The sequence below is a fragment of the Molossus molossus genome, unplaced genomic scaffold (genome assembly GCF_014108415.1).
Source record: "Molossus molossus isolate mMolMol1 unplaced genomic scaffold, mMolMol1.p scaffold_m16_p_6, whole genome shotgun sequence".
NCBI classification, from domain to species: domain Eukaryota; kingdom Metazoa; phylum Chordata; class Mammalia; order Chiroptera; family Molossidae; genus Molossus; species Molossus molossus.
The window spans coordinates 77,881,912-77,906,285 of record NW_023425399.1 but is presented as its reverse complement, the minus strand read 5'-3'; the positions used below and the strand labels follow the sequence as shown (position 1 = coordinate 77,906,285).

General features: G+C 37.4%; 1 protein-coding gene across 2 annotated transcripts in view; it reads left to right on the top strand.

Annotated features, from left to right (window-relative positions):
* ZNF521 (zinc finger protein 521) overlaps positions 1-24,374 on the top strand; it is a 292,135-nt gene that overhangs the window by 158,626 nt on the left and 109,135 nt on the right. For both annotated transcript variants that reach the window (XM_036245589.1, XM_036245587.1), the window contains exon 5: positions 8,614-8,698. In XM_036245589.1, the coding sequence (XP_036101482.1) occupies positions 8,614-8,698 (85 nt within the window). The remainder of the gene's footprint in view (positions 1-8,613; positions 8,699-24,374) is intronic.

Below are 24,374 nucleotides of genomic sequence, written 5' to 3'. Positions count from 1 at the left end.
AGGGAAATGTTTTAGAAAATTAATTTTAAACTTCAAAAAGTAAAACGATTCTTCATGAACTTGAAGGTAATACATTTTTCCCATAAAATCTGTTTGATATAATTCATGGAAATTACTCTATTTTTGACCTTGGGTTTTGTTTTTTGATGAATTTATTCAGACTTATTTTTGAGACTCAGTTATTTCCTGATTTTTGACTGCTGATGATACCTTTGAAAATAAACTATTTTAATGCTGTTTTACACAATATGTAAACAGAACCCAAGAAAAGCTGAATAAGATGGTTTGACGTTTTTACCCCTCATTTTCAAAGGTCCTAGTAGCTTAAATTTATATTTTCATGGAATTTTGGATTTTACTTATAAAAAAAATTATGATTAAGTTGTTTTTTTTTAATCCTCACCCGAGGACATTTTTCCATTTTTTGTTCAGGTAGAGTGGGAGGGAGAGAGAGGAAGGGAGAGAGAGAAACATCGATGTGAAAGGAACACATTGAGCGGCCGCCACCCGCACAACCGACCAGGGCCGGGGACAAACTGCAACCGAGTTACGTGCCCTTAGTGGGAACCGAGCCCGGGTCTCTCAGGACCGCAGGCTGACGTATAACCACTGAGCCAAACCAGCCAGGGCTGATTAAGTTTTTTTTTTTCTTTTCTTATACAATACGGGCCTGTGTAGAATTTGTCTAAAATTAAAAGAAAATAATTGTCACTCATTTAAAACAAAAATCTTTTTCCAGGTTCTCTCTTACTAGGGTTTTTTTTTTTTTTTTCCTCTTCTCTTTTTTCTGATCAGCCAGTTGGCCACCACAATCGTCTTTAGCTCTGATTCTGTTCTGAATTGCCTTCCTCATTCCACTGATCCCACCGGACTGAGAGCAACTTGCTTAGTGTGTAGTAAGGCACTTTGTACCCAGTTTTGAACTCAAGGAAACCATTCCCACCTCAGATCATCTGTTCTCTCCCAGGGAGTTTTTTGCAGTTTTTCTTGGTCATATTCATCTGTCCCTACCTGATATGTTTTGGCTGCCTTCTCTTTGCCATCTATTAACTGACACTTAGTCCTGAATTGCTTTGCCATGGTATCTAGACAAACTACTTGTGACAGTTTAATGTTTGTGTGTGTTCTTTCTGCAGTTATATTTTAACTCCTTGAGTTTAGGAATTATTTAGTATCTCTTGGTTATTGAGCTCTTACCACATGCCAGACATTGTGTAAAGTGCTATAAAGTGTTTAGAAATAAACTGCTAAGACAATAGTGTATTATTTTTGCTCATCACGGGAACACACAACAGAAAACCAATAATGGTGTTTTTCATTTTCAGTGAATTATTTGAGTGAGCTTTTCATCGTTGGTGCTTTCATTTCATTTTGCCCATTTTCTCTTTTCAGTGACTTATCTGCACACAAATTCAGAATTATTTGGAAAATGACCAAACTAAATTAGCAAGATGTCTAAAGTATTGCATAATTGTGGGAAGCTGAAGGTTTATTATTTTCACTCATATGCAGTATTCACGTGCTTGCCAATGAGTTACTGCCAAACAAAGGTGCTACTGATCTTAAATATACGTCTCACTTGTAACTATTATATTCGTTCTAGCAATGGTCATGTATATTGCCATCGTCCTTGAAGACAGCATTTTTTCCTACCTATATTGAACTGTTTCACATGTTCTATCGTCCTTCCCACCCAAACCCCAACTCTTTCACCAACTTGTGATATTCTTTATGTTATTCACTTTTAAAGATTTATTTAATAAACATTGTTTACCCCTTGTTTATTGTCATAAAATCTAAAATAGTCTATTCTAGTTTAAAGAAATTTTAATATGTTTCAAAGTCCACATAAAAAAGTGAGAATTAACCCTGGACAAGCAATGATGTTATGCCAAACAGTTCACGTAGTATTCCCTTCCATTCCCATAATGACCTGTCAAGTAATGAGTAATGAAGGTGGTTACTGTTATGCAGGCATGCCACATGGTAGGCATAGTACTAAGCACTTTTGTATGGTGTCAGTTGCTTCTCACATCAACCCTAAGATATAAGTGTTATTATTTTTAATTTACAGGGAAGGAAACTAAGACTTAGGGTCATTAAATGATTTTGTCGCATGACTAAATGATGAAGCCACTAAATAGCAACTAATTTCAGAAAGAGGATTCTAAAGTTGCTTTCCCACGAAGGTTTGCTGGGTATATTTAGAATGGATATGTTATAGCATTGCTGTACAACATCCTAATTTTAGGGTGTCCTGACCAAGTCTGGGACTGGTTCTTCATTGATAACCACTGCCTGAGTCTGGGATTGGGGAAATGGCAGAGGCAAGGGCGGGGATTGCCCTGAGGACTGTGGGGCATTTTGGAGAAATGGCTCTGTACCTTCATGCTTTGATGCTCTGAACATATAAAATGATAGACAAGATAGAAAGATAGGAAAACAAGTAGACTTAGTCAAGTTCAAAACAATTCTCCATCTTTGAGATTTAGAAACCAAATTTACCCACCAAGTGGTTATCAGGCCTAAAGCCAGGGTCTGCTGGACTCTTCCAGAAATAAGAAGTGGTAACTGGAGTTAATCTCTATGAAACAAAGTCAAACCCTCTACTAAAGCAGGGCCTGGGGAGGAACTTCATTGGAGACTGGAGGAAAAACATTCTTTTGACCAACACCTGGCACTAGGACTTTTCAGCTGGAGAGTTAAAGGTGCAAGAAGAGAGAGACAGTTTGGGGACTTAAAACTGAATTTGCCATATGCCAGTTCTGTGATTCGTCTCACAATGTCTCCTATATGCCTACATCACTGCAAATACCAAGTAATGCACCTGTGAGACCTAGCCTGGTTTAGAAGCCTGGGATGGCCAATAGCAAAACTACTGATAAGGGAGGAATGAGCACGTAGACAAAAATCTTTCACTACTAATGAGCTTCAAAACCAAGATTCCAGAATATGTGAACGAATCTAATGTTAGTCAAACAGCAAACAAACAAGGAAAACCTAACTGCTATGAGACCAAGATTCCACTCTGGAAGAAATTAATTGTATAGAAGAGCCTGACAAAGACTTTGAGATAAGTATGTTTAGGAGCTCAGAAAGATAAACAGAGGTAGGATTTCCACTAAAAAGAGTGACAAATTACAAAGCAAACCCAAGTAGACATTAAACAAGAGGACTTGTATGTTTAAAATTAGAATGTTAAAAATGAAAAATAGTTGTTGAAATAGAAGCTTTGGTAGATAGGATAAACTCTAGACTAGATACCAATGAGGAGAAAAATCATGGTTTTGTTAGGAGTAGGGAGAAAATAACCTAGATCAGAACACAGGGGACAAACTAATTTTTAAAATGTTCTTGAAAAGCAGTTAAGATACATGGAAGATAGACTGAAAGACTCCAATCTATATCCAGTTGGTATTCTATTAGAAGTTAATGTAGAGTGTGTGTAAGATACATAAAAACTGAAGAAATGATTGCTGAGAACTTTCAGGAAAGACATGCATGAGCTCTCAGATTGAAATTGTTCTTTCAGTATCCAGCAGGACAAATAAATATAAAATGTGGTTAAAACATGGCAATGAAACTGCAGGACACCGAGAGCAAGGAGAAAATCTTGAAGGAGAGTCAATGAATTTGGGGAGCCAGTTCTACCCTATGGATCTTGGTCAAGGGTCTGGGACTGGGAGCCTAAGGCAAAGGTGGCCGGAAACAGTTCCTTCACTGATATTAAACCATTCTCATACCATTCTTGGCATTCTCACAGACCAAAGCACTACACAGTCCTGCGGAGAGCCTTCTTTCAAAGTGTACCTAAAGTGCAATTGTAAATTTACCTGCATATGATCAGAGGAGAAACCGTGTTAAGCCCCAGTGGGTAGGAGGCAGGGTAGAATCCTGACCTGGGTTATGGTGCTCACAAGCTGCATGACTAGGCACAGGTCAGTTAATTAATCTGTCAGTGAGGATACTCCCTCCTTGATCTGCTGTCATGGTTTTGTTACATGTGAGTTTTGTGCATGTGAGTTCTTCATAGGCTGTAGGGCATAGAATTGTAGGAAATTATTATTGATTTATTATGAAAATGGAAGGAAGCGATGGTTCCTGGCCTGTTAGAGTTTATACACTAGGTTTGTAACAAAAACCATCATAAAATTTAAAATGTTTGCAAAGCTACTTAACCAAACACAAATTATTTTTGGTACACACCAAGTTCAGGCGTGTAATATGAACAGAGGGGATAGGGTTAACAGGTAAGGTTTAATGTTACAAAACACCACCACCAAAATTTGTATTAAGAATTATCCATTATTCCCATTTTTTTTATTATGAAGATGTTTAAGCATACACCAAGATTTAATAATTGTTAACATTTAGCCATATTTGTTTTATTTATATGTGACTACTTTTTTTCTGGGTCTCTTATAAGTTAATTACAAACATCACACCATTTTACCACTAAATATTTAGCAGGCATCTCCTAAGAAAAAAGACGTTTGCCCACATAACCACAATACAGTTATCAAATCTAACAAAGTTAACAGTATTTCCCCAATATCACCTAATAACTAGCTGATATTCAGATTTCCCCAATTTCTTTAAAAACCTTTTTTTAGCTGTTTTCTCTCCAAATCAAAATCACACATTATATTTACAGACACATTTATTAGTTAGGTCTTTTTGGTCTCTTTCATCTGAGAATAATCTTTCCACTTTTTTCCCCAATAACTTCGACTTTTGAAGATAACAAGCCAAGCCAAGAATATTCTTGATTTGTGTTGAAGAATATTCTGGATTTGTGTAATTCTTTTTCTTCTCAAAGTAGTTCCTCTAATATTGCTTTTCCTAAAAAGGCTTAATTAGTGTCAGGTATACATTTTACATAATAATACTTCATATTGCATTACATTTTTGAGACACATAATGTCAGGTGGCTCCATTATTAGTAAGTGTAAGTTAAATGGTCTGGTTACAGTGATTACTACTGGATAAAGATACAATAAAGATACATCTGTCTCTTAGCAGTTATCCAAGGATGAAAATTGAGTATCTTAGAATTACCTCTTTTCTAATAGTTTTAACATCCATTAATAATTATCTTGGATCATTTTATTTGGCATTGTAAATAGTGAATTTCTAATTCTGTCATCCCTTCTACTGACTGTTCAATAAAGAAAAGTTTTTACTCATCAAATTGTCATGTACTACACTTCTTCCTAAAAAAGCTTGGTGCATCTGTTCCTTTAATTACCAATTTTCAGAACAAGAAATTGATGTAACAGTCACTTCCAATGGTGGCAACTTAGATTTTTTTTTTCTGTTTCTGTTTTTGAGAATTACTATGGATTCATTGATTTTTTTTTTAATATATTCAGGGTTTTTTTTGTTTTTTAGCAATTTGCAAGTACAAAGTACTTTTTTTTTTTTTTAATTTGTTGAGGCTAAATGTGAAGTCTAAGTCCTAATGGAATATAGATTGAATGGAGGGAGTGGGGGTTAGTCAGAATAATGTTTTTCTTTTAAATATACATTATTAAAGATCCTAATCATTTTTTTTTTTTAATTTATGAGATGCTCTTTTCTGAAAGTCTCTGAGTATGTTAACCGGAGTATAACTGAAAACAAGAATGTCAAAAAGGCACATTTAAATTGTTCTCAAAATCAATCAAAAATAATGAGGTGCTAGGAAAAAGTTGTATCCTTGATAATTACATCTATCAGTATCAGAAAACAAAAGAGAACAATCAGGAAATGACAACTCCACTCCCAAGTAGCACATTAAAAAAGGCTAATGAAAAAAAATCTCTTTTAAAAATTGTACCAAATTAGCATTTCAAGTCAATTGACAACTTAAGCGTTGATAAAGGCCAATCTGGGCCCAAACAATGGAAGTTCTGTTTCTACTTTATTCTGCTTTTAAAAGAAGTGATCTCACTTGACTTTTTTTGTTGTTGTCTTCTATATAAATGGAAGTAATTGTCCTAAGCGAAGTGGCAATCCTCCTGTACCCTGCCAGGGTCGGGTCACCTCTAAAGTTCTGTGCTTAATTTGCGATTCTGTTTGTTAAAAGGTTGACCTGGAAGAAGGTAACCAAGATGGTTTCTCACAGCGTACCTCTATTTTCAGACTGAAAAGGGGTTCATGTCACTGTCGTATTAGACAAGGGATTCAGCCTGTGCTTTATAGCTCCAGAGTTTAGAGTTAGGACCAATGGGGGAAAGTAGTAGAAAAGCAGATTTAAGCCTAGAATTAGGGAGAATTCCTTCACAAACTCAGCCAGGCAAAGCTGGGATGGATTTACCTCCAAGGAAATGAATTCTCCAAGGCCACCTCTGTTCAGAGGTTATAATCGCTTTCCGTAAAGATGGTGTGCGAATGGGCAGGAGTTCTCACATATTTTGCTAAAAGTCTATAATTCTAATAAGGGATGCATTAAAGGTCATTTAAACTTTTTTAAAAAATTGAGGATAAAATAGGATTTATACCATGGCTTTAAAAAGAAAACTTTAACGCATCTCAATTTGCATATCATCATTTTGTATTTGGGAAATGTGTGGTGTGTGAGGCGATGTTCAAGCTACAGCGTTTTAAGATGATGGTACATTGTTTTGGGTCACATTAAATTCTCATTTCACCTAGCCCCAAATTTAGGAGCTTTTATAGAAGAATATGACTTTGCTAAAAAGAAAAGAAAGTAACATTTTAAATACTGTCTTATGGGTAGAATTAGTATTTGAATTATCAGTAGCGACAAAAGCATTTTCTTTCCATGATAAAGGAAAACGTGTACATAGATCTTCAAATGTGTCAGTTCATTCTGAAGTTAGTAATATGTGCTAGGATTTTATTATTTTGGTTTGTCAAGTGATTTTATTCTTTATTATTAAACCAGGACAAAAAAAAAATCCCTAGTATATTCCACCAACATATTCATCCGTCATCATTTTTGGAGACAGTTTTCGACATATTGTATGCTTTACTGTGCTAACAAGAGAAAAGACTCACCATTAAGTTTATGTTTCTTTGTTTTTCAGCAAGGTCACATATCAGGAATAATGCTAGAAGTATGCTAATAAACAATATGTAATGTAGGTCATCTGGGAGTAAGAAATATTTTCTAACTAGTTCTAAAGGGAAATAATGTTAAAAAAGGGATACATGTAATTTACACAACACACTTTGCTCTATATGTCACCATCAAAAGCATCTTGTAAACAGCTCAGTGCAGTAAATCTTCCCTGGTGATTGTCAGGGTTTTTTAAGTCTCTGTAAGATTTAGATTCAGGGCACTCGATTCACAATATGCCTAATGTACAAAGCCCGTTAGATTATTTAGAAAGCTTCCATTAGACTTCACTTGTTTTACAAGGAATACCATTCTCTGCTGCAGAAGCAACTATTACGCTGTGACAATAATTAAGAAAATTTATATTAATGGCATTTACAGTTTTAATTACTAATGAAAGGACACTACATTTTTGTACTTAGCTTTGATTTTCTTGAGCTCTTTAAACTTAATTGCAGTTTACAGACTGATACTTCTGATTGCTACTGTTAGTAAAACAATGTTATGTGAGTGACAAAAGGAGAGTTCTATGAGAATGCCTTCACAAATGGTCATTAAGGTGATGCTACAAATGCTGTTTTCTCATGTTGGGGAGATTTTAAAAATGGATTATTTCATAATGGTTTATTTTGTTTTCTAGGATGGTTTTAATTATAAATGTCAAGTTTCATCATAAAGGAATTTATGTAACTGTATTCTGGAAAATGTAACCAATACTTGATTGAGTTCATCTGATATGTACTGAGCCATATGTGGGACACAATAATAAAGACGTAAAATCATAAAGGTTGCTTTATTTTAGAGCCCCGCATTTAGAATCAAGAGAGCTTATTTCTCTTCCCAGCTGTAAGACACTGTGACATCAGGCCGAGATACTTTCTTGGGCCTCAGTTTATTTACAATACAAGAATGATAATAAATCCTGCTTTATTCACTTCCCAGGACTGTTGTGTAGAATGATAAACGGTGTTCGAATGCTCAGTATGATAAGAAATTATATGATTTCCTCATAGGAGAAAATGTGTATTTAAATGCTAGTGCTTATCAATTTCTGAAAAGATCATCAAGATTTCAGACTTCAGCTAACAATTATAATCTCTACATCTCTTAGCTAGATTCTGTGAATCTTAATTTATTGGCCATTTTACTTAAGGATATCTAGAAGCAACACCACACTTACTTTGATAAAAATGAAAGCTTGACTTTCAAAAACATTGGTTTCTGAAACTCAGCAGCCACGTGTTACAGATTTTTAAAAAATACTAACTTTTGTTTTTGAGTTTAGGAATCTTTAAAATTATATTATGCCATAATTATGTGCCTCGTTTCTTCCAACTGTTTGCAACTTATAGTGTTGGGAATCAAGCCAAAGGTCTTAGTGAGGAATCTGTGTAACTATGCCCAAGCAGCCCCACAATGGTTTAGTAAGCAACCAGCATCTCAAAACAACAACAACAACAAAACAAAACAAAAAACCTTTAAGTAGGGAAACAACAAAGCAATATAAAGTGCATGTGTCTAAGTAATTGTGTTTATACTTGTTTTCTCAGAAGAAGACCTATCAGTGCATCAAGTGTCAGATGGTTTTCTACAATGAATGGGATATTCAGGTTCATGTTGCAAATCACATGATTGGTGAGTGACAATCTAAACCTTATTACAGATAGATTTTTCTCCTGCCTGTGTACATCAATGCCTATATAATTAAACAGAGTTAAAGATGAATTAATTGTTCAACCATCAATGTTTTACCTAAGCATGATTGATTTTTTTTATTACTATTGTTAGGCCTGATAAGGCATCAGAACACTTTATTTTCTGCAAGGGCTAGTTTAGACTTCTGCAGAGGATTATATATCTACTGCCAGTCAAAGCACAGGTGATTAACAAATTAAACTTGGAATCATTTTTGCATTATTGAAAACTAACAGGAATGGTTAATGAACTGGATGTTAGCTTTCCATAGAGTTTTAGACAGGTTTTAATTTCAGAAGTTATTATGGTAATGGCACTGCTGTGTGTTGCTTAAGCATCTTTGTATCAAAATCCAAAGTGGTGAGTTTTTGTTATAGGGAAACATAAATAATTTAAATTGCTATAAACTAGTTTTATATGGATGGTTTCAACAGCCTGGAAATAATCATGATTAAAAAGATCATGTAAAGAATTCAGCAATCATTTTTTGTTTTCCACCCAATTTTACACAAATCTTTACAAAAGTGGTTTGGCTAAAGATCTCTGAAGTCACTCTAGGCCAGTGTTTTCAAGGATTTTGCATTTATCATATGGGCTAGCGCTGAAAGGATAATTTTTTCACTTATTCATAATGTCCCATTATCCCTTAATTCCTCTGGGGTTACCTCCTATGTTTTTTAATTTGATAAGCACTTAGTAATAACACTAAGAGTTTTACCAGCCAATTAAACTTTATCAAGCAGATCTTTTTCTACTAGTAAAATGACAATTGCTCTTTCTTTATAGTACTATTTTTGTTACTCATTTGTATTTTTATACTATGAGACTTTTTAAATTTTATACTGACTTCATGGTATTTTGTAATACCATAAATAATTGTGATATTATATAAAAAAAAGTGTAATTAACCTCATGCTTTCCTATTATCAAACTCTATGACAGGAAAGAATAGTCAACATTTTAACTCAGAATTTGTTTTCAGAGTAAACATGTTTTATTATACACTAACCAGCAGCATTCTAAGAATGTTCTGTGGAAGGGTTAGTAAACTATCTATCATTACTGATCACCAAAACCAACCATAACAAAACTTCTAAGGCTCTTGTAGATATTAATAAAGACAAATTCAAAAGCATGTTGGAAAATTGATTAATAGTTTTTCAATAGGATTTGCTTTATAGTTTTCAAATGATGGGTCTCTAGGAGGATTATTGCTTATAAAAGACTAAGTGCTTAATTGTGCAAAATTGAAGGTACACATAACAGCTAAAATATTGATTACTTTATCTCTATATTTTCCGGATTTAAGAACTAGTATTATGAGTGATTTTCTTGTACGTTAAAAAGCATATTTGTAAATGTGACAGAATAATACTGACAACATTACTGAGTGTTTAGAAGATGGCAACATGTAAGAGAGATTCAAATAATGTGTTTGCTAGTAATTCCCTTCTATTTTGGATTTTAAAAAATACCATACATAAACTTTGAAAACTGCTTGGGGGGTGGGGAATAGGTTAGAGAAAAATGAATTATTCTTGCCAAATGATAAATGTTAATATTTTCCATCTCTTTATTTTTTGAGTAGTTTATTGGTGGAAATCATTCATAATTCTGCTTCTATGCTACAGTTTTACATGGGCTTCAGTGAAAACATTCTTTTTACAGCTTAGAGAAAATTTAGTGAAACTTAGTGGTTCATGCTTCTGATTAGTTGTATTTGATGTAAACTTATTTTTGGTTCTGGATTTATTATTTATCCCAGGACCTAGACGAACCAATCGAGTATCTTTTTTTTTTGCCACAATATTAATGTTCTTATGCATATATAGAATCTGATTTGAATGTTGGACATGAGAGGAGTTTTTGATTTGCCAGTTTTAGTATCTTTATCCATAACATTCATTGATTTGTCCTGGTCCTTCTTTTTAAATTGCTTTATATCCTTCCTTTGTATTTCTTTTAATTTCCTTGAAACATTAGTGCTTTCGCCAGGCTTTTCCCCCTCTACCTTATGGTGGATTAATACGACACTCACTTCCTCTTGGGATCTGAGCATTTAACAATTCACCTTCCATCAGAGAAGCAAATTCTACTCCTTTTCACAGAGGACCTAGTTATTTAATATTCATGCCATTTTTAATAATAAAATATGTGATTCTCTTGCACTTGAGGCCTAAACAAATGAATAGTATCCATTAAATTGTTCTATCTGTTGACCATACATCCAAGTCCTTAAATTCCCTTCGTTGTTAATATCTAAGAGAGAGAGAGGGAATGTGTAATGGGAGGATGTCACAAAGGCTAAGATATCCTTTTTTTAAAATCCCAGTGTGATACTTAGTCTTTCAAATGAGGCAGGCAGCATTATTTTGTTGGCTAAAATACCTCCACTGAGGGGAGGTATTTGTGGGTTGTGTATCTGGGTATGTTTTTCGTCTAATCAAAAAATAATCTCAACTAGACATTTAGCAGGGAAGAGGGATTAGAGGCTATCTGAAATCCTCTTACTCTTTGTAAAGAGGGTGTACAGTGTTTTGACAGATTTTGTTTTACATTTCCATCAGTCTGAAGGAAGGATTATGTCACTTGATGGAAAACAAGGTCTGCAGATGACCCAGTGAGGTGCAAGTTTAAATTCCTTCTTTAACCAAGTCATTTGCGTTTCGTTCTCCGTAGCACACGTGTTTTCATGCAGTTGCAATGTCAGGCAACCTCCCCACTTCTTTCTGGATGTGCTGGTCTCAGGCTATTGGCCAGGGACATCTGTGAAAGGAAAACCATCAATGTTTCTACCAGGTCTGTACCGGAGACGCGCTGCTGAAGTGCCGTTTTGCAGCCAGGTGTGGACACATGGTCTGAGTTGCAGGAGTAATTACTCAATAAAAATGCATTAGGGATTTGACTTATGTCTATTAAGGAAAAAAAGAAAACCTCACTCTACACCACATTTTGACACAGTTTCAGTGAGAAATCAGACCAGTGACTATTTAGGGGTTTCTTTTTTTCTTTACACACACACACACACACACACACACACACGCACAAAAAGCTACAAAATATTTTAACAGCTTTCCTGAGGAAAAGGCTTCCCTTTTCCAAAGTCTGCACAGATGAGAAAATTTTCTTGTCTTCCTTTGTTCCCCTCACATAGTTGACGTTGGCTTTTGACCTCAGAATACAGAAAGAAACCATTGTGCATCGTGTCCTTTAATTCATTAGTCACCCGTCTCTTTCTCTCAGCATAGCAAATATTTCTTGCTGTTTTCTTCCTTGAGGTTTCTGTTATTATTATTTGGTATGGTTTAGCACAAATAGAGATGAAACCGAAGAATTTCACTGTGTTTCACCCAGCAAAGGGATCGCCTCATATAAAATTATGAGGCTCAACAGCAGTAGAGTGAATTTGTAAGTGCTCAGAATAAAGGGCTGTTAGGCATGCGATAATATAAAGAGATGACATTGCCAAGAACTATTTATGAGAAGCTTAATTTTTTCACTCTGATAATTCTTGACCAATAATTACCAGCCTCTAATTATCTATTTTAGTTAGAAAGAAATTTCGATCACTACAGAGGTTGGCATCGCAACTAGCGCATAAATCCCCAAAGAGACGAATGTGTTCCAAACAGCCACAAACAACTGTCTCATGAAACATAGTGAGCAAATTGCAAGCGGCTGGTGGTAGACACCAGCAGTACACTCACCATCGAAGGCCAGTCAGCTTGACAAAGGAATGATCAAAGGGGAGAAATGCCATTATCCTTGGAACTGATTGCTGCAGCCATGGACTTGGGAGGGCAAGTGGTCAGGGGAGAGCTGTGGCCATTTATTTCCAGCTCTCCCTTTTGAAGTTCTTGGGTGGAGAATATAAAGGGAATGGCTACAGACCATTTACCTAAGAATTATTCTTAATAATTGATTTACGAATTATTAATGTTTTATTTTTCATAATTTTCATCTGATCAGAAAGACCCATGTCGTAATGCCAATATTGGATCGAAGGTGGCAGAGTACCCTGTTTTGTGGGGGATAAAAAAAAATAGGAAAATCCAGAAATAGTCACTAATAAACATGTCCCAGATGGACCCAGGGAGATGCTTAGAGCATTGGAGGGAAGCACAGATGTGTGTCCCTTAGAAAAGCAAAACTAGAATTTAGGTCTGTAAAATGACAGGTCATCTGAACACATTGAGGCAAAGGTATTGACTATTTTTTATTCAAATCTCTACTATTCAGTGTTTTGTAGATATGATTTTCAAAAGATCATGAAATGATTCAAGTCTCCCACAGCACACGTGAGAAGACAGGTGCCCAGGCATTATGTTACACATGCTATACATTGCTAATGTTGAGGCAAAAGGAATGCATTAGTCAGCTTTGTACAGTGTGGTGAATTTTAGTCTGTTTTTGTGGCAAGTGACATTTATACATTTTGCAATTTGCTTGATGCCTAGGGTCACAAATGGCATTCTTTTCCTTCCATTTCTTTAGTGGATAGTGTGCTATGTGACTAATCTTCATTATAGTTTTGTGACATTCAGTGTCACCTCTGAAACATTTCAGCTTGAGTGCTCCTGCTTTAGCATAGACTAAAACCAATATTTCAGGTCTATAGTGGTTTTGGATTTTATATGCCTTAAGGGGAAATATCCAAAGATGTGGATCTCTGCATAGGAAGATAGAGGGCTGTGTTGCCCTTTAAACTCTCAGCATTCATTGGCTATTAAAAAAAAAAAAAAAAGGAATAAAAATGACTCTACAATAATGTGTATATGTGTGAATGTTTAGGTGTGTATATACCTGCACTATCCTAAGAAGCTCAGTCATTAGGATCTTTGGAGTTTACGTTAATTCTAAACTAGAAGACTATTGAATTTTTTTTTAGGTCATCTTCATTTGATTGCTTACAAAACTCAGGGAATTAAGAAACAAGCATTTGATGTTAAATATGATGAAATACTGGCTTATTTCATCAAGAGCTGGATTAAAAAAGATGAAATCTGGGCAGTTTAATGGTAACAGAAAGCTACCCTCATGTGGGCAATGCTGGCTTATTTGAAAAGCCCATAAAGGGTTTCTACATGGACCATACAAAAGGGATACTTTCTCTTTAATAGCCATCTGTACAGGAGAGATGAGAAGTGGGCCAGGTCATCTCTCCTCAGCTGTCATGATATTAACGTAGGTAATGGAGCAAGCTCGGCGTTCTGCTGGGTGTTGTTTTTCATAGATGTTCATCGATTTACACAGATAATTCTATTTATTTCTTAGAGTTGGTCCAAGTGAACCAGGCAGAATAACAAACACCAAAGCATTTCAAATGACTTTATCTTTGTTTGTAACGTAACTTTTGTCTAAAAAATGGTGTCACACCTACTGTGCAGATGGCTGCATGATTTGTAAACCAGCCAAAACATTTAAACAAATGTGTGATCTGGGGATAGATTAAATAAAGGATAAAATGGAGTGTGGGCCACAAATTCTAATAATCAGATGATTTTAAGTTGTGTGCAGTGTGGAGTGGTGGCGGGGAAAGCTTGCCAATGACAGCAAGGTGCCGGATCGATCTCAGGATGGCGCCCGCGGCCCGGCAGCCCTCAGTTTGAGAACCGCACATTTGCTGTACAGCTGGCAGCTCTGTGTGGGGACATCAGATAAAACTTATGTAAAATGAAGTGTTATTGCTTAGTATGAAATTGTTCAGAGAGGGGATTTGCAGACAGTAACTGAAAACAATTCATGGTACCAATGAAGCAGACTGTAAATATGAAGAGGGTTTAATTATCTGCGCAATTTAACAAAGATTCAAGATGTATTCGGAAAGGACATACAGAGGCGAGCACAGGACACAGCTACACTGTTTGCTGAGTGCAAAGTGGGGCCACAGGAACGTGTCCCTGCTCTGCTCAGCCCTCCTAAAAGCAAAGACCATCGAAAAGAAAAGAAAAAAAAAAAAATTAACCTTTGAAAAAATCTTTTTGGAGTAACACACCGTTTTCAAGAGCTCGTTTCAGTTATTTGGAGTCTCATTTCTTAAATAACTTTTAAAGAAAATCTTCGCGCTTCTCTCTTAGTCTCGATGCGAAGCCATTCAGCGACACGCCGGAATGTGTACGCTTGTCTCGTATTTGAGCCCGCATCGAGCAGCTTTCATTTACAAGAATAAAATATAGTGGCCGTTGGGGGAGTCCCTAGTTTACAAGCCCCTAGCCTAGCCTCTTAGACATTTGCTGGGATGTGACTGAGCCCTCGGACAGATTGGAGAGTCTGTTTCTCGGTACGTTGTAGAGCACACTGCCCTGAAGGAGGCCTCAGAAGACTGGCACTGGCGCAGGACGACTGGATGCCAGCCTTGCCTGCTAGGCTCCATACCGAGACTCAGGGAGGACAGGCTGCCAGGTGCAGGGATGACTCCGTGTGACTGGCTGAGACACAATGGCGGGGCTCCTGGCTCTCATTTTACCTCTGACTCGCTATAGAATATGCCACCAGTGGATCGGTGTTTCATTCACTCTTTGATATGTTTATTATCAAATGTGGGTATCTGTTCCTGAATGAAGTTTGCAAAACATTTCTCAATGGAGGGCACAGGAAGTCATCAGCCTCGGATAAAAACACAGGTCCCCGCACGCCCACATCCGTATGCACATATGCACCGTGACCTGGTTGTCGGAGGATCAGTTCAGACACGTATGAAGAAAAGGTCTCTCGTGACCTATTTCCAAAGGTTAGTTTCCTAGTTTCCCGGCCGCTAATAGCAGTAAACAAAGGAAAGGCAGCCAATATGGAGAGTGGGTGTCGAACTTCAGCTGCTCGTATTGTTGCATTCGGTGAGCTGATGGGGTTTCATAGGTCACCTTTAGAATTGTGCCTATGACAGCAGTAGCTACCTGCCAAGATTGCAAGGTATCTCGCAGCTCTCAGGATGCGCCTGTGGCCCGGTAGGCCGCAGTTGGAGGGGTGCACATTTGCTGTACAGCTGGCGGCTCTGTATGGGGCAGCCGTGTGGGCTGTTAGGGAGCTGGAAAGGAGACAAGCATGAAATTTCTTCTAACCCCAACTCTGTTTTTCTGTACTGTTGGCTGCTTCTCAGTTCCTTGACAAAAAAACCAATCAGGCACCCTTTAATCCGCCTGTGATTACCACTGGTATAAAAAGAGAAGCATAATGAGGAAAAATGCCTCGTTTTGTTGCCTTCAAAAGCCAACAAATTGGAGTTAACTTGACAGGAAGTGGCTTAATAATTAGATTATTTATTTATTCCTGACACATATCCCCCTGTTACTAGTCTCAGGAGACCCTGTAGATGGTACGATTTTCAAGCTGCCATTACTTCGCTGTCTTCTGTGAACAAAGAAGCTACTGTCTATCAGTCAATTAAATGCAGTCTTTAAGCAGAGGCTGCGAAGTCCTCAATGGAGGGAGCCCTGGGACATTGTGGCTGATGATTCCTTTCTCTGTACTGTACATCACACTCTCAACGACAGTCCCCACAGAGATGGAATAAAGTCATGCATTAAAATATCACTTGTTGATTTGTTTGCTAATGAAGAGCCATTGAAGTGTTTGTGTATTTCTATGGCAAAATTGTTGATAAAAGGGCCTACTTGCCTGCATATCTTCGTTCATCTGCCGTGAGTGCTTATTGAAAAATTATTAAAGTTAAAGTCAACAAACAACTGAAGAAGAAAACAGCTCTGAGATAACAGGGGTTTTCTTACTATTTCCCTCAAATTAAGTGAATAAAACAGGAAAGATAGAGATATGGTATCATTTTATTCCTTGCTTAGATGGTATTAATCCAAACAACTTGTTTTCTCTGACATAAAAACGTATGTCTTTTTCAGAGTATCGGGGAGCTACACCTTTTAAGTATTGAAAGATTAGAATCCCTCTGTGAGGAAAATATGCTGAGAAATTTTATTTTTTCTTTAAGATAAATGACAGTTTTGTAGCAGTTACTCAGACTCAGTGAATATGCATGAAAGTTTTTCTCGGGAGCTTAGTAGGTGCTTTTACACCCAAACTAATAAAACATCTGTGATGTATCAGACACATGCTCATGGCCACATGGACTGCACGGATATGTGACTTCCTTCTCTCTCTGTCCCTTTACCTGCTGTCCTTTTTCTTTTTTTTAGCATTATTTTATTTCCATCTAAGTGGTGGTGACTTTTCAGTCTATGTTTTGAATCCCTTAATATATTCATCAGCTTCTTACTACTTGCTGTTGACTATGTACGAAGCATATTCTTGCTGGACTTCTCTGACTTCCATCACTTGGTTTGATATCTTAAAAGTACATCAGTTGTTAGATTAGGGGTCTAGAGGTCTAGGCTGAAAAATTCCCCTAATATTATGGCAGTGCTCTGATGAAATATTTACCTATGGCTCTGCCAGTTAAAGAGACAAATTTGGAATTGAAACCAAGGCCATTGAATATTGAACAGTGCCCTCTGTTTCTCCCATCCGACTCTGTAAAATAATAATCAAACTTTAATTATATTTTTGTGATTACCTGAAAACAGGCTATAAAGAATTAATTTAAGCTGCCATCATATGGCCATATTCCTTATTTCTACCCTGTTATTCCAAGTCATTTTGTTAGAAAAAGCTTAGATACTCGGAGGTGTTCTGTAATAGAAAATGAATTTGAAACACTTTCATTAATTGGTGATTAATATATTTCAGGATTAGTTTAAGCAGGGCCCTACCTCCTGCCCAGTCAAGTATGTTCTGGTTAATATCCAATTATCTGCACCTTCGTAGTTATTATGTCTTAATATTTCGGATATGATAACCAGAAACTTGAGAGTAATGCTAATGAGGAGCATAGAGCAAGAATTAACCAATGACATACTCAATGATCCTTGGTGAAGAAAGAATCTCTTTTCCCCCTTAACACATTGCTTCAGCATCTTCCAGGCGCCGACTGAAAAGTCAGCCCTTCCGCCTAAGCAGGCAAGAATCAGAAAATGAATCATTTTCTCTTTTAAACAATCGTCACCTGAGTGTGCAGTGTTCAAGTTCCCCTCAAAACATGAAATTCACTTTATGGAGAATCAGAATATATAACACCAAGAGCCAGTTTCTATTTTCCAAACAGGAAACATGGCTTTATCTTTTCCTTTGAACAAAGTCACAAGTCATTACCTCTTCAAAGGATGTTTTAACTCAGATGGTTTGAAATGCCTTTAATATTTCACTAAGGAGACACTTCTTCCTGCTACCTTGTATCCTCTTTCCCCACAAATGTATCACTACACTGTACATATGTTACACCTCTCTATTTAATTTTTTTTTTACAGGTAATTTCAGGTTTGAACAATCTGACTTGGCTCCCCTGGCAGTGGCTGAGGGTGGCATGTGCTGCTTCAACTCACGCGGGCGCTTAGTGCATTACCCCTTTCTATGCTGTATTGTAATGAAGCAACATCAGTAAATTGCAGTGAAGGGTGATTGTTGCACGGGGATGACTACTACACCTTGGGGTCCATTTGCACCAGATTATTCTTTTTATTGTTATTATTACTTCCCATCTTCTTTACTCTCTTGCTGCCGAACTTGCTGTTGGCCACTTGCAGTACAGAGGGGATCATGAGGAACATTGCAGGCATCTTTTTTTTTTCTCTCTCTCTTTTAGGCACATACCAATCACTGCTCCTTTCCAAACCCAGATATCCTGGTGACTCTGTGGGTCTTTACTGATGCGACTTTACTCTGAGGACGTCATTTCTAATGCTCCTTATCTTCATCTTCTTTAAAGAACAGATTTATTATGTATAAAAGGGGACTGATTTATTTTCAAATGTTTTGTGTAGATGTTATGAATCGATAGTCAGGATGATCAACTGATTCTGTCCCTTCCTCAAAAAAGGTTTAGTAATTTACAGAAGGGACTTCAATGAGATTACTGTTTAAAGGAAAAGATTTGTATTTTCAATATCTTCTTGGGCTTCATTAAAACAAAGTCATTATGAATATTGTATATATTAGTAATTTCTCTTTACAAAATAGCCAATTTCCTGCCCCCAACCAACTTCTGTCACCCAATAACTAGTAAAATTTTTTTTAAAAGTGTGGCTTTAAGGCAGAGGTCTTGTGTTCTTAGTGAACAGAGTTATGAACCAGATTTAATACAGGGATAATCACATGTGAATTTTGGGTGACGGTTTATCCCTTCGTATTATAATTTCAGTACCTGTGTCTATTTGTTCTTCCAAATTGTTAGTGCAGCTGTTGTTCTGTTTCTTTTTCTAAGCCTGGGCTACTGTGCAGCATTCAAACTGAAATCTAGAATTAGAGCTGACACACCTTCAATTGAACTATCAAGTCTTTTAAAACTGCTTGGCCAGTGACGCCAGTCCCACGCTATTCGACCGTACACACTTCCGTTTGTGGGCCAAAGAACATTGATTTTTAGCTGTCATTTCTAGTGCACATACTGTAGAATTGAAATTTAAACCTTAATCCACTCAGTAATGCAATTAATTTTTAATGTGCAGTAATACTAATTGAAATAGCCTGAATTTAGTAAGTCACCACAAGACATTTTCAAAAGCAAGAGTCTCCACTGAGAACTGAGAGGACAGATAATCATTGTTACAGTGTTTACAGGATAAAGGCTCACTGCAGGCCTCCGGTGGAAAGGGAGTTTTCTTTAAATTAGACCATAGTATATCTCTTTCTGACTAGAACTATTTTTTTCAGAGAGACTCTACTTTTTACCCACTGGAATTGGCTAAAATTTTTCTGATTAATTTTTGTATACAAAAATTATATTAACCTATTGTTTTTAAAAAACAATTATGAATAGTTGCAAGTGAAGTCACTTGCCAACAACATCATGGTCAAACAGCAGTCTTAATGGTTAATCTCATTATAGGAGATGTATTTGAGATGCTATTTCCAGATTTAAGAAATATGTGTAGTTTATTAGCTGTCTGTAAATCTGTGGCCTTGTTTTGGTGTGTGTATATTCCCGTGAACCAAAAGTACACCCTACTTTCTTTTGCTTGAAATGGTGTGCCTTTAGCTTTTGCATATTATTTCAAAATGGCCTTTTAAATGTTTTGTGAGGGTTTTTGTTTTTTTTTCTAGCCAGAGCAAAGCAAATTTTGCACAGTAAAACCAAATAGGTTTCCAGTCATTTCTACACTAAAAAGGTTCTCTAATCACATTTATCTGCTAGTAAATGAGGACTTTCTAAAATGCATCAGTTCTACTGATGAATGGGCTCGCGGTGTTCAAAACGAGCACCAGCATTAAGTTAAAAAAAAAAAAAGGCAAGCACTGTATATCATGCTTTCATGGTGCTCACATTATCGTATTTAATAAGCCGATAGTGCTGTTAAATATTTAGTAAAGGTTCCCTCGTAACCCTGCCATCTAGTCAAATGGGATTTGAAGATATTTTTGCAGCATGTAAGTAAACTGCTGGTGGAGAACTTGAGGCAGTGGTCGCGTGGCATGTTTTCTAAATGATGTGTGGGGCACATGGTACAGATGAGTGCGGCAGAATCACACCTGCAAAACACCATCGTTTCACACCCTCTGCATTAAGGATCCAAGCTGGCGTCCATGTGGCCACTGTTACGTCAAGGTGCTGTTGGGATTATGTACACAGAGTACAAAAATGACATTATAGCGTGTTATCAAAAAGGAAGATCTTCCGTTGTCATTTTTGTTTGTTGTTGTTGTTTTTTTTAAGCCTTCCTACCATCAGTTGAGCTTTGTAATAGACATTTTCTCCTTTTCACTGAATAGGGAAAAAGGAAGAAAAAGAGGTGAGGGAAAATCAATTTAGAGTCGGTTAGGAGCCTATTACCAAAGCAAATTGGGGAATAGTAAGTTAAGTCTTTTCAGCATCTATTTTGGCTATGCCATGCCCAATACTGAATAATAGATATTGGTGGACACACTGATGTGATGCATAATAGATTATCTTTCTCAGATTTTTTTCTTGTAATACTGGATAGTTATTATCCAAACAGCAATAATCGTTTTTTTTTTTAATATGGAATGAAAGTGGTTTTCTAGGACCCTTCTATGAAAATATTGCTGGTAAATATGATGCTGACACCATGGCTGTCATCATGTTGGTGGGTTAGGATTCACATTTAAACCTTTCAGTGCTTAATGGTATCATTGGCTTTGAAAGTGCAAAGCTAAAGGCTGGTGGCTTGTTCAGATTTGTATGTAATGTGTTTGGTTCTTCGAGGAGCCTATTTGCTCGATTCTAATTTTCCTCCTGTTTTATATGCAGCCAGTGACCACAGCATTCATTCCAACAGCACTGAGACACATCTCATCTGTAAAACACGGCTTACTGATCTTGTTTGCTTTTGGTATTTTCATAAGAAGAAACGCAGGATTCATATAGTGTGGGGAAATACATTTTGTTTTGAAATTATGTGTATCACAAATGTGTTCTTATCAAGAATTTCATAATGAAGAGTGGACAAAGGTGTACATGAAGCAGAGGGGAAGGGGAGCGGTACAGGGTCCGCATGTAGGTGTGTTAATATGCAGTGCTTGATGTATGTTGACCTCAGGTTACAAGAGTAGAAAATCCCATTTTCCAGCTTGTTTCAAGTGTAGTAAAAATGCTGCTTCAGTTGCTTTATGCTACTCACATTGGGAAAGGTGCTTATACTGTGATAATTATCATCAAGGAATATTAATGCGTTCAGCATTTGTAACCCAAAAACTCATTATAGCTTAAGCTGTGCATCATCTGTGAAGAGAGAACTTTGCCAGAATTCGCTCTTCACAGGGGTTGCCTCCTGCTTGCTGCAGAGTGGTCAGAGTCCTGCAAGAGGTCACTTAGGCTATTTTTGAAAGCTGAAGTTTTGCAATTTTTGAATCACTACCTTCTGTCTGAAGAGTTGATCGTTCTTGCCTGAAAATGTCCTCCTTCTAATGGAATGCATAGGGAAGTGCAAATAATCATAATTATAAATAAGTAACTGTATCTTGTTATGTGGAGCCCATTGGGTCAGCACACATATTCCACACCAAGATAATTGAAGTATTGGTGTCTTTCCTTCTGTCATTGAGCAAAGAGGTTCATTTGCACCAGTTTCCCTAATGCAGGTGCCCTTGGGTTTCCAATAGAAATGCCCCCACTGGGGCCCCGCTGCAGAGCCCTCTGGCTGGAAATTGTGTAAATAAGACTGCAGGGTCAGCCTTCCTTTTTCGGCAGCAGTGTCCTTAATTAGTCTGTGACAGTCTTTCACATGATCCCGCACTGTTCCTGGGATCAGGCCTCACACATCTAAGACATCTGTCCAGGGCATAGATGGATATTTTTGTCTGTTTGTTTAAAATCATCCCCTGAGGGAGTATTGACATGATGGGAAGGAGAATTTCTGGGTGTGTCCAGAATCCTATAACTTCATTCGATCAAAATGTCCGGTCAGCCAGCTTCTTTATAAATTACAAGTAGTTAGTTTCATAAGGCTATTGCGCCTTTACTCGAGGAGGGCAGGGTGTTGAAAAGGAGCCGTGTGCCTCTGATATTTTTATGTGATTAAATCCCATTATTTTTCTCCCCCTGATCCATGGCTCGTCTTTTCCCATAAGTAACACTGCTCCATGCTGCATGTTATGGTTCGTGTTAGGGCAGGCAGAGAGCACTAATACTCAATTCTATCAGGCTCTCTGGCTGTGCAGGACAGCTGCGTTTCTGGGGTCAAATTGTGAACCTGGCCTTGCTCCTGGGAGGACGAGAAAAATATGTTTCATAACTTCCCATAGACCTACGCAAAGAGTAAGAAGGAAAACCATGAAGCCCATAGGCTCCGTTTAGATGAGCTGTGGGGTTGGAATTCATCAAGCAGGAAAGCTTACAACTGTTGTTTAGGAAGCTTTCATACTGGGAGGGGTCGGGTGCCCAGCAGGTCATAGCTGAGGGCATTGAGAGACAGGGTAATCATTCATATAGCCTAGCAGGCACAGACACAAGTTGATAATCTGGAGTAAACTTGCTGCAATGGAACCTACCTGTTAAGATTCCTTACATGAAGAAACAGTGATGGAATGAGTACCCCAAATTCATTGTCGATATTGTAGGCCTGTTCCACTGGAGGCAATTTGCTTTTCTCTGTTTTTGTTCTGTGTTTTGAAAGGGACAGGACCTGTATTTTATGCAGTAGAACACTAATGCCACCAAACAGATGAGTGTCCAGAGCCAGAGACAGATTCTCACTAGTTCTGGGCTGGGATGCAGACCGTGGGCAGACACAGTGGTGGCAGGTCTTCTGTGAGGATGTCAACTTAATCATCTTTATGAATTTTGAGTAGCTCGTAACTCCACTTCCTCACCAAAAGCTGCATTATGAGAAGGTTGCTTCTCAGTCCTTCAGACTTTCTCTGCGCTCATGAAAGATGCCATCCCCTCTACCTTCAGACAGTGCGGATGAATGTGTTTTCTTTGCAAATGATAAAAGTGTATACTTTAGAAGGAGAAATTGCATTTTCGTGTTTAAGTTCACTATTTGCCCTTGATGTGGTGAGATCCAAATGTGAAGAATCGCCTCTGACATTATTTCTGTGTCTCCTGCATCATAGGACTGCTGCACTGTCAGCTGAAGTCACCATCCTGTGGGATAAGTGTGGTACTGAAAACCTGGAAATAGTATAAAGTGCATTCATGTACAGGCTGTGTTGGTTGACAACTGACTTTTTTTTTCTTTTTATCCTCACCCAAGGACATTTTTCCATTTTTTATTCAGATAGAGCAGGAGGGAGAGAGAGGAAGAGAGAGAGAGTGAAAGAAACATTGATGTGAAAAGAACCCGCACGACCCAACCAGGGCCGGGGACAAACTGCAACCGAGGCACATGTCCTTAGCGGGAACCGAACCCGGGTCTCTCTGGACCGCAGGCCAACGCTCTAACCGCTGAGCCAAACCGGCGAGGGTGATAACTGACTTTTTTAATTGTTGAAAGTGTTTAATTCATCTTAGTAATGATACATTCAGCAAAATTGTGTGTGAGTGTGTCATTTAAGAAAATATGTAGTCTTCCAATCTTGTGGGTTTGTTTAGAGGCAAAAAAAAAGCGCTTTCATTTCTAAATGAAAAGGTCATTTTAACTGTCCTGAAAAGTCTGTTTTATCTAGTCTCTATCTTGAACTATCACATGTCGTGCTATAAACTAAAATTTTAAGTACATGCATTTCAAAGGTCTTAAATTGTGTGGTCTTAAATTGTGTGATTTTTGATGTTTAATTCTACTTTTCTATCAGTGACTATGGTTTCTGAATTTTTAATGGCCTTCCTTTAAAAGAAATGTTTGTTTGTATTTAAGCTTTTGTGTGTGTGCGTGTGTGCACATGTCTTTGTGCAGGTGTGTATTGGGTGCCAACCTTCCCCACCCAAGACCACCTGATGCACCACTCTCTGTTTTGTGTTTAACTTGTTTCCAGCAGCGTAGAGAGATGGTGTAAAAGTGAAATGAAAACCGTGGAGCTTACATTGGAGTCTGATGTTTATAGTCTGATGTTTGTAAGAGAGATATTGGAAAAGGATGTTTTTTGGCTTGGCTCCCTTTTTAGATGTAATTGCTGCTTCATTAGGACTTGGAAGAGTTTCCTGTGGTTAAATTTAATC